The sequence below is a fragment of the Canis aureus genome, chromosome 23 (assembly GCF_053574225.1).
Source record: "Canis aureus isolate CA01 chromosome 23, VMU_Caureus_v.1.0, whole genome shotgun sequence".
Taxonomy (NCBI): domain Eukaryota; kingdom Metazoa; phylum Chordata; class Mammalia; order Carnivora; family Canidae; genus Canis; species Canis aureus.
In genome coordinates this window covers 17,050,573-17,060,210 of record NC_135633.1, presented here as the reverse complement: position 1 = coordinate 17,060,210, position 9,638 = coordinate 17,050,573, and the positions used below count along the sequence as shown (strand labels likewise).

The 9,638-nt window shown below is 46.5% G+C and overlaps 2 protein-coding genes across 22 annotated transcripts in view; one reads left to right on the top strand and one right to left on the bottom strand.

Annotated features, from left to right (window-relative positions):
- IRAG1 (inositol 1,4,5-triphosphate receptor associated 1) overlaps nucleotides 1-9,638 on the bottom strand; it is a 125,839-nt gene that overhangs the window by 79,650 nt on the left and 36,551 nt on the right. For all 5 annotated transcript variants that reach the window (XM_077866487.1, XM_077866489.1, XM_077866490.1 and 2 more), the window contains exon 2: nucleotides 14-171. In XM_077866487.1, the coding sequence (XP_077722613.1) occupies nucleotides 14-171 (158 nt within the window). The remainder of the gene's footprint in view (nucleotides 1-13; nucleotides 172-9,638) is intronic.
- The window catches only part of LOC144294674 (uncharacterized), a 133,754-nt gene that overhangs the window by 121,533 nt on the left and 2,583 nt on the right, over nucleotides 1-9,638 (top strand). For 10 of the 17 annotated variants that reach the window (XR_013362068.1, XR_013362071.1, XR_013362058.1 and 7 more), the window contains 3 exons: nucleotides 1,459-1,578; nucleotides 2,636-2,808; nucleotides 6,739-6,840. Coding sequence is in view for 4 of the 17 variants with exons in the window: in XM_077866515.1 (XP_077722641.1) it covers nucleotides 6,739-6,814 (76 nt within the window). In the remaining 13 variants the exon portion in view is untranslated. The remainder of the gene's footprint in view (nucleotides 1-1,458; nucleotides 1,579-2,635; nucleotides 2,809-6,738; nucleotides 6,841-9,638) is intronic. The other 7 variants (XR_013362066.1, XM_077866515.1, XM_077866513.1 and 4 more) reach the window with 2 other exon arrangements.

Below are 9,638 nucleotides of genomic sequence, written 5' to 3'. Positions count from 1 at the left end.
AGGGGGCACTTACTTGGCTGGTGGGGCTCTGGGCTGCCTGTGGCTCTCCAGGGGGCTCCTCATCCTCGGGAATGTGGGGCATGGCAGCCTCCTGGCGGGAGTGGCCGCGTGTGCCTGGAACCGCCGCGGCGTCAGCCCCAAAGATGCTCCAAGAGGCCTGGGCTCCGCAGGCTGAGGAGACGCCAAAAGGACAAGTCAAATCCACTCCCATCCCTGACCCAGGCTGGGTTCCATTTCCAGGAGCCATGAGCCACAGAAAAAGCCTGCTTGACTTTGCATCAATACCAGAGGTTGGACTAGGTTAGGAGAGGGCATTTGGAATTGCATTTCCTCCTGTTCATTTTCTCTGTTTACAAAGTCAGAGATGACCTTAGAGATTTTGCATCTAATTTGGTCCTTACAGTAAACACAGCTATCCCAGAAGGGAGAAAAGTGCTTCGAACTCTTCAAAGCCATAGTGAATAGAGGACACTCCATTGGGATCAGATTTGTACTTGTGTATCATTTATTGAGCACCTACTACATGCCAGGAACTGCCCTAGAAACATTTCCAACATCATCTCATTTAATCACTGTGATGACCTCTGATGCAGGCATTAATATTCACATTTTATAGAAGAGAGAATGGCTTCAGAGAATGGCAGCCATTTGCCAAAATCATATAAAGAACCAAGTATTTGAATCCAGATCTTCCTAATTTTGAGGCCAGAGCTCTTTGCACTGTACCACACAACCTTCCTTGCCTGGGTTGAGGAATTGGAGAATGTTTCTTGACTTTCTACCCCATGGCTGACCTCATGTTCTTCAACTGCTTTTCTGACCCTCCATATGGGGCTCTCTCACCTGAGGACAAGCCTCACTAGGCCTGTGATTCTGGAGGTTCAGCCAGGGTGGATCTTTTGTACCCTGTGCAGTACCTACCCCAAGCAACCTTTCATTGTTTCCCCAGAAAACAGGCTTACCCTGTCTCATGGTGTAGCAGCTTGAGGCCCAGCTGGGATTGACCCAGTCAGCTTAATCTTATTCATCTCACCACAGTGTTTGGTTCACGGATAGAAAATAGGTCCAGTGTAAACCAATGAGCACGCTGCAGTGTTCTAGGACCCAGGTGCTTTATCTTGCTATGGGTGGTAGAGTACACAGATGGAAGACTTGGTGCTGCTGGTACCGTTTTGTTTCTGTTTGGAAATCCATACTGAGGATAAATCTGACATATAGAGGAGGAAGTAGACCCAAGACACTTGCAGAAAAAAAGGAAGGTAGACCCTTGATTAAATTTCACCTGAAGCCTGAATTCTTTCTGAACTAGCCAGTTGCATGAACAATGAAATTTTTTACTATTTTAAGTCCATTTGGGTTGGGTTTACTTATAACTACTAATTTGTAACTACTTGTACTAAGTTATAACTACTAACTAGTGTTACTTATAACTAACTATTCTTTCATATTTCTCATCAGTCAAGAGGCCTAGGACCATGATCTATCCAACAGACCTGAACAAATGGATCTGGCTCCTCTGCTTACTCTTAGAAAAGTCCAATAATGTCAGGCTTCAATCTGGAGAGGCAAGATAGCAAGGTAGAAAGAACACGGGCCTTGGAAACTTAGACTTGGATTTGAGTCCCCACTCTGCCACTCACTGGCTGTGTATGGCCTTGAACATTAGCTTCACCTCTGAGCCTCACTTTCCTTGTCAGAGGAACAGAGGAACATGCTTCCCATGCAGGAATGTTCTAAGGATGAAATTATATAAAGCACTAAGCACAGAGTAGGTGCTCACAGAGGCCACAGGCATGCTGGTCTGCAGCCCAGGAAGCTTAACCAGAGTCCAAAGGCCACTTCCTAACCTCTTCTCCCACTAAACTACTCCAGGTCCCCTTCCCCTAATTGGGTGGAAGAAGCCTTCAGAGACCAGTGGAACCAGCAACCAGCCTGATTCAGGGATTCCCAACTTCAACTTCAGAGATTCCCTGAAGTTGCTGCTCTGCTAGTCAGCAGACGAAAACCACCAGACATAGACCCTGCCCTCAGCCACAAGCCAGGGCACTACTGGGACACACAAAAGAAAAACAAAGAACACTGTCATTTACTGGGTACCTACTATGTCCTAGGTCCTATGTGTGATGCTAACTGCAGAGGCTGCAGTAGATATTCAGGAAGCCCCAGCACCTCCCAAGATACTAGATACTCTTCTGGTGCCACAGGGAAGGCCCGAGGGCCAGAGACCTGTGGGCAGGCCCAGATCAGATATCAGACATAACTCTGACAGATGCTTCCACTCAACACACACACCTTGGACTGAGCTCCCTGAGGAGGGATTTATCATGGGTAACTAGAAGATTCATCAAAAAATGCTTGTTGGTGCTTGCTTTGGCAGCACATATACTTAAAAAAAAAAAATCCTTGTTGATTTGTGTTTAAAGAACTAGAGAATTTTAGCCATTGGGTTTGGTCATTATGACCACCATCTTTTATCAGTCTCTGCAGTGGAAAGGTAGCCCCATTCAGCTCTTAAACAATTGACTTCTGCTAGCCAACTCAAGAGGTCTCATCTCAAAGTAGGAAATCTGAACTGAACTGAATGGTGAACAAACCCCATTTGTTCACCACACTGAATTTACATGTGCTCTTTCAGCCCCTGTGCTAGGTGCTGGTGACTTAAAGATGATGAAGATGTGGTCTTGGCTCTCAAGGAGCACAGAGTCCAATGGTGGGAGGCAGTGTGAAAACAGTATAACTGTTAGAACTTCAAAAGTGAGAAGTGGCAGGATCTCAGAAAGGACTCCCTAACTATGGAAATTGGGACAGGTAAGATACAGTTTTAGACTAGATTCCATGTTAGAAATGGTGTTTGAGCTGAGCCATGAATACTAAATGTTGAGAATTTCTCTGAACAGAATAGCTAGAAGGAAAGGTGACACAGGAAGACAGAAGCCCTACTGGACAGATTTAACCTGGCTCCTGGGAGTGAGAACTATAGGGCCAGGGCATACTATGTCTCTCATCTCAGTTGCCATATGGACGAAATAAGCATCATTAATTTCATATGGATGAAATTAATCTCTGTGATTAATTTCTATCACCTTTACTTGGATTTCAACAGTAATGATATCAGTGGTGCTGGGCAAAGTATATGGTCACAGCGGTTGACAGTAGCAAAAGAGTATCCACAAACCCCAAATCTACCAGGAAAGTTGGTGTACTTGCCTAGAAACCTAAGTGATGATGGATATATGTGCAGGTCCAGCCTGTTTAAGAGTAATATGGTTCCCAAAACATGGGAGGTAACAGTTCTACCTTCCTTTCCGCCTTAATCTGTACAAAATGTATTGCACTCTGAGTGCTAAGGATTCAGACAAATTGGGTTATGTTCCAAAAAGAGGAAGCAGTATGCAGGAAGCAAGAATTTGTCTTTAAAGAACTAAAGATCTTTAGCCTAAAGAAGAGATGGTGCAGGGAAAAATAAAATCGCTTCTTAGATATTATAAAGTCATTCTTGTAGTTCTATTGTCCCCAAAGGATAAGTGCATGACCAATGAATGAAAGGTCAGATCAAGGCAAGGAAAACCTTTCTAGTGTTTGGAACCATCTGAGATGAAACAAGCTACTCTTTAAAGCAATGAACTCCGTATTCCTGGGAGAGTTCCAGCAAAGACTGGGGCAATGGTCACAGGATTCTTAACCCACTCCAGGGGCCATTTTCAACCCTAGGAGTCTCTGAAATCCTGGACTCTTCCTAGTCACAACAAACCACAAATGTAATGGTCCCATCTCATAGGATTCCGGGATCATGGTATCCCAAAGTCACATAAAACGTGTCTCATTTTCTGACTCTCCACTTTCTTTCCTCCATCTCTTGCTCCTCAAGAAAGATCTTAAGTCAGTCCCTGGGTCAGAAAGCAAAGCAAAGCAAAACAAAACGAATTAAGTCAGACAAGCTCTAAGAGATATCAGCTGCTGCAGGACAAAGCAGAGTGGAGGCTGGCTGTGGTCCCACACTTGATGAGACAGTACCCTGAGCTTCTCAGGGGGAGCCCCAACAGCCCTGCCTGCCGAGGCCATTCCCACGCTGCTCCAGCCCCATTTGCTTTCTCTCTCATCCATTATTATAAACTCACTGCTTAAAATAGCAAGGTAACAGCAGAGTCCCTCCCCCAGGGTGACATCTGGATTCTGCTGGAACTTGTGGGCACATGAACCTTGCATCTATCACAGCAAAGTTAGGAATATAATCTGCAGGAAGTGGTGATCTAGAGCACCGACCCATAAAAGGAAAAAATATTTAGTAATATTCGGTCTCTGAACCACTCCTTCTTTAACCCATTTTCAGGGCCCTTCTAAACCTCTTTAGCCTACTCAGTAACGGGTTATGTCAGTCATTGTCAAGAGCCAGTCAGCTCTTTAGATTCCATTCATTCTGTCCCCAGCCAGTGCTTAACCATATAGTTTGGCCCATTTTACAGGAAGGAAAACTGAGGTACACAGGAGGGCAACAACTGGGTCCAGTAACCTTTGTATCTGCTGTAAATTATCTAAGCCTCTGCTGGGATAACTCTCCAATCATTTGTATAACTGACAAGGCCAAAAGTCTCTAATCCATATTTAAATATTTTATCTGCCTTTGGCCATGCTCATGAAAGAAAGCAAACTAGTATGCTTCTCTTCATTCTCTCACTCATCAAATATTTCTAGTTTGCCTACTGAGCGTCAAATACCACACTAGGTGCATTTCAAGTGCTATCTTGTTTAACCTCTGTAACATGGCTTTTATTATTTCCATTTTACATATTAAGGAACTAAGGATTAGAGAGGTTCAGTAACTTGCTCAAGATCCCATAGCTAATAAGTGCCAGGCCAAGGATTATAATGCACACAAATATGACCCCAAAACCATTACCTCCCCACTCTGCACCTCTGCCTCCTTTGCTGGGAGTTTCACTAAAGTGCAGTAGAACCCAGCATAGGACCCTGCCCCAAAGAGAACTGGAATGTGCATTCCTAAATGAGGCCATTGGTGGTGGTAGGGCAGGGCAGAGTGAGCAGCAGCTAGCAGAGGTCTTATGAGGGTAAAAATGTGGGCCCACAGTTTGAGGTGGCAAGACATCTGTTAGGCTATCCATTCACCCACATGCCTTCTGACTCTTCCATTCATACAACTGTCCATTAATTTGTTCTTTGAAATGTTCACCCCAGAAAGTTCCACACTTGTTAGATCAGCTGAACAGGCTCTGCCCCCTGGAAAAGCCACTGTAGGGCCCTGTGGGCTGCACAGAGAGGGCAGGAGGGCAGTAGAGGACTACTCTGATGGAGTGGTCTTTCAAACATAGGCATGCCCACCCACAGCAGGCAGCACACCTCCATCCTGCACCCCTCAGCCAGTGGGAGGGGGCACTGGCTTCCTGTGGGGGTTCCCTGTGTCCCTGCAAGCATTATCAGGGCTCATGATTTAGCAAGGAACTTTACCCAAACCTCATAAATACTAAACTCATCATTAATATTATTAGTACCATTTAACAAATGAGGAAACAGAGCCCTGAAGACACCCAAAGTCAAAAAACCCGTGAGGTTTGTCTGACTCCCCAGTCCCCAACTGGGCAAGCCCACTGGGTTATGAATGGTGGTCTTGGCAAGCAGTGACCTCTTACAATGGCCCCAAGGATGCCTCTCCCAAAGCCTTTCAACCAGCACAAGGGAAACCAAATCCCTCTCTGAACCACAGTGTCCAAGAAGCACAGTCAACAAGCTAAGTGGCTCTCACATTTTCTTTGTTAATCTTTGGGTGTCCAGGGAAGAGTCAGAAGCCCTTCTGGGAAAAAACGGGTTAACCCAGACTCTACTGACCTTTCTGGAGTGACTCAGAATTCTCAGAAGGGAGTTTTTTTGTTCTTCCAGCTTTGAATTTTTGCTTTCATTTTAGCAACACAAAGAATTTGAAAGAGATTAGGTTGCTATTAATACCACTGGTCTATCTCTAGATGAAGAATTTGATGAAGGGAATTGTTTGGGGTGACTGCACACACATCTCTCTCAGTCCCTCTGCAAATTCAGAGTATGATGGGGTGGGGGGGGGCACTGGAAATCAGCCAATCTTGCCTCCTGCTCTAATCTTACAGGCCCAGACAGGCACAAAGCCATATATTTGTGAGTGAGGGGCTGTCAGAGAGGGTCCCAGAATCCCTATTCCCCAGCTTTCTGCCTCTAATTTTGAAGGGCTTGCTTTTGGTAAATGATAAACAAATGTGTCCACTCTGTGGAAGCAGGCATCCCTTGGCAGTGCCTCCCAATCTTCCTCCTTCTTGTGGTCACTCTCATGGGAGAGAGAGGATGTTCCCTGGTCCCCATTCTCACCCCAGGGCAGTCCTGGATACACTTGGAAAATTTGGGGCATCAGAGATCAGGTTAGAGTGCTGAGAGGCACTTCTCTGGGTCCCTGGGCCTGGACAACTGCAGAGCTGGATCCTAGATCCCATGGGCAAGCCTGAGCAGGCCTCAACTCAGGAGAACGCCATCCTGTTTCCTAACCTTGGGATGCTGCAAGAGGTCTTTGGAACTTAGAAGATTGGGTTCTAATTCTCTTCTGCCTCTTCCCTGCTGGATTTAGTTTCCCTTGACCTTTGTTTATTCATCTGTAAAATGGAGACCCTTTTAGGGTTGTTGTGAGGATTAACTTAGGGAATACATGCAAAATGCTGGCACATAGTATGTACTCAATGAGTTCCTTTCTCACTCTCTGAATAGGGCAGCTGAGTTCTCTGAGCCATGGCATCATCAAAATCCAACCAGGCCCAGACAGTCTGCTGTTCATCCTGGATAGCAGAGTTCCAGCTTTGTCTCTTGCAGGTAAAGGAGATATATTCCCGGCCAGGACTTCTCTATACAAACAAGTAGATAAAAGGTCATCAGACATGATTGGAATTAAACCCATCAGGGGCTATGCACTCTGACATTTACTCTTGTTGACAGTTACTCTGCTGTTGGGCAGCCAGTAGCGGCAGCCAGTGGGGTTAGAGAGAGTGGGTACAGTACTGTGGTCATCCCAGATCTATGCTGTGGTCAGTCCCAGTTTTACATTGTGGTCAGCTATTGGTCAATGCCATGGCCATCTCAATCTATTTTGTGGTCATCCCAAGTCTATGCTGTGGTCAGCCCTAGATCTTTGCTGTGGTCAGTCCCCAGGGAGCAAGGGTGTGGTATAGAAGGGCAAAAGAAAGAAGCAACAAAGAGGGTAAGATGAGGAGCTAGAAGAGACTTCCCGGTGACTTCTTGCCCTCAACACAATCCCTCTGGTCCAGGGGCTGGGACTATAGGGGCTGAAGTCTGGCAGTGCTACAGGGAGGCTGGTCCTGAGCACTTCCTAACACCCCCTGGGATCTGCACCCTCTGGCCTGAGGATCTTTTATAGGTTCTGTTAGCTGGGGGTGCCTTCCTCCCCTAATTCAGAACCCATTCCAGATCTGGGAGTGAACCAGCTTCTGCTCAGACCAATGCCAGGACCATACTCAGGAGGAGAGGCTGAGCCAGCCCCAATAAGAAGAGGGCAAGAATCGACACCCACTGTGCTCAGCAGGGGGCTGGAGTAGGGGACACAAGAGGCAGCTAAAATAGTAACTGAGCCCTCTCTTCCCCTCACACTTGTTTTTCCCCCATTGTCTCCACAAACTTGGAGTCCATTCTGTGCTCATTGCCTCAGGGAGAGGTGTAGCAGCAGGGGGTAGAGAAAAGGGAGTCTGTCTCTGCCTTGTATGTGGTGAAGGGCTAGCCCTTAGGGAAATGGAGAGGGTTCAGGGTACAGAAAAGAAATTTGGGGAAAGCATCTTAAGTAACAGTAAGTCTTCCCTACCCCCAGGACTAGTAAAAGATTATGGGCCAAGGGGAAGACAGGAGAGGCCAAGTAGAAGCAATGAGAGTATGGACCCTGGTGAGGCACCAGAAAAAAGCCTGTGCCCTGCTTCCCTGGAGAGATGAGGGGGAAAGTCCTGAACTCTAAATGGGGAGAAGTCTTGGGTCCCGTTTCCCTGACAGAACCCTGAGGGAAAGACCCCAAAGAGAGGAAATGGCTGTTTGGAATTACTTGATAGACAAGGGCTTCAGACAGCCTCACAAGACTCCTCTCATCCTGGGGGTGGGTGGATGAGGGGGCAGGGGGCACATGGCACAGTCATTTCTGTACAGCCAGCAGCAGAGTTGCCAGACTTGAAGGTGCCTTGAGAAGGCTGATTCAGAGGTCATCTACTGACCAATGACTCACAGAAAGCATGGCAGACGTCTTGTCAAATGGCTCGGGATAGATATCTGGCACCCTCCTCACCCCAACTCTCTGGCACTCGGGAAGCTTCTTGGACCTTGGATGCCATTTTGGAGGAAGAGGGTTGGTGAAACCCTGAAATTCCTGGGATCAGGTTCTAGGTCCCCTAAAAAATGGTCAAGCCAAAGCCAGACCTCCCTCCAGCCCAGCCCACCCCCCAGCCATGACAGGAAGTCAGCCAAAGCATCTCCCCAGGTTTCCTCTCCAGCTTGTTCACTTCAGCAATTCTTTTTTAAGAATAAGTCCACTTGAAAAAAATTTTCTCTTCTTGGAAATATGTGCAATTGCTCAATCGGAGGCAGTTCAAAGGCACTGGAAACAGCAGAAAAGTATCTGAGCCTCCCATTTAGCTCCTAGCAGATATAAATCTTGCCCAGTTCTCTTTGTTCCAGGCCGCCCGGCAGCTTCTTCCCTGAGTCACTCACTCCAGGGTGACATGAATCATCATCCTGGGGTCAAGGACCACACGGTTTTCCCTGGGTCTGTGTGGCTGACCAGGGCACTGAGGGGCCATCAGGAAGCATGGAGGACCAAGAACCTCCTCCTGGGTCCTGGGCCTGGCTCTGCCCTCCCAGATGTGTGACGCTGGGGAGTCCCTCAGCCTGTATGACAAGGAGGTAGATTTGTAGTTCTTCCAACTTGTACTTTCTTGGAACTTCTCCAGTGGTACGCTAATTGTCAAGAATTTTGTGAGCTGGTTGTTAAACACAGACATCATTAAAAAACTGAATTACAGCTTTTGTTCAGTAGAAGTATCACAGCCAATGAGGTTTTCCAAGGCGTGATTATTACTAACTTACTGTGATTACTGTAACTTAAGAATTCTGTTCAACTTAATTCTTAAGTTACAATAGAGTTACACTAAAAATAAAACACCGACAATAATCACATCCTAATTATTTTACTATATTTTATTGTTACCTCTACTCTTGAGATGATTTAGTTCTATTGTATCTGTGTGGGAGAAACAACGTATAATGACGTGCTACTGTGCATCTCTTTCCAACTTCACATTCAGTGATGTCCAGTTGGTAGCCTGAAATTGGTTATGATGCCACGGAAATCAGCAAATCAGCAAATGCTACATATCAAGCCCCTTTTCCCAAAAGAGCCAGCTGTTAAACATTTACCAGCACACCACCGACCCTCTCAGTCTTGGGCTCAGCTCCTTATCCCTGCCAGAGAGCAGAAGGAATGCAGGTGACTTTAATATCACCCCACGATAGCAGAGTTACAGAGATTCAATTGCCAGTTATCTTTGCACAATGCTTCTTAGGTGTACTGTGTCCCAAACAAGATCCATCATTTCTTCCCCTCCCCAGCCCTGCCTTCT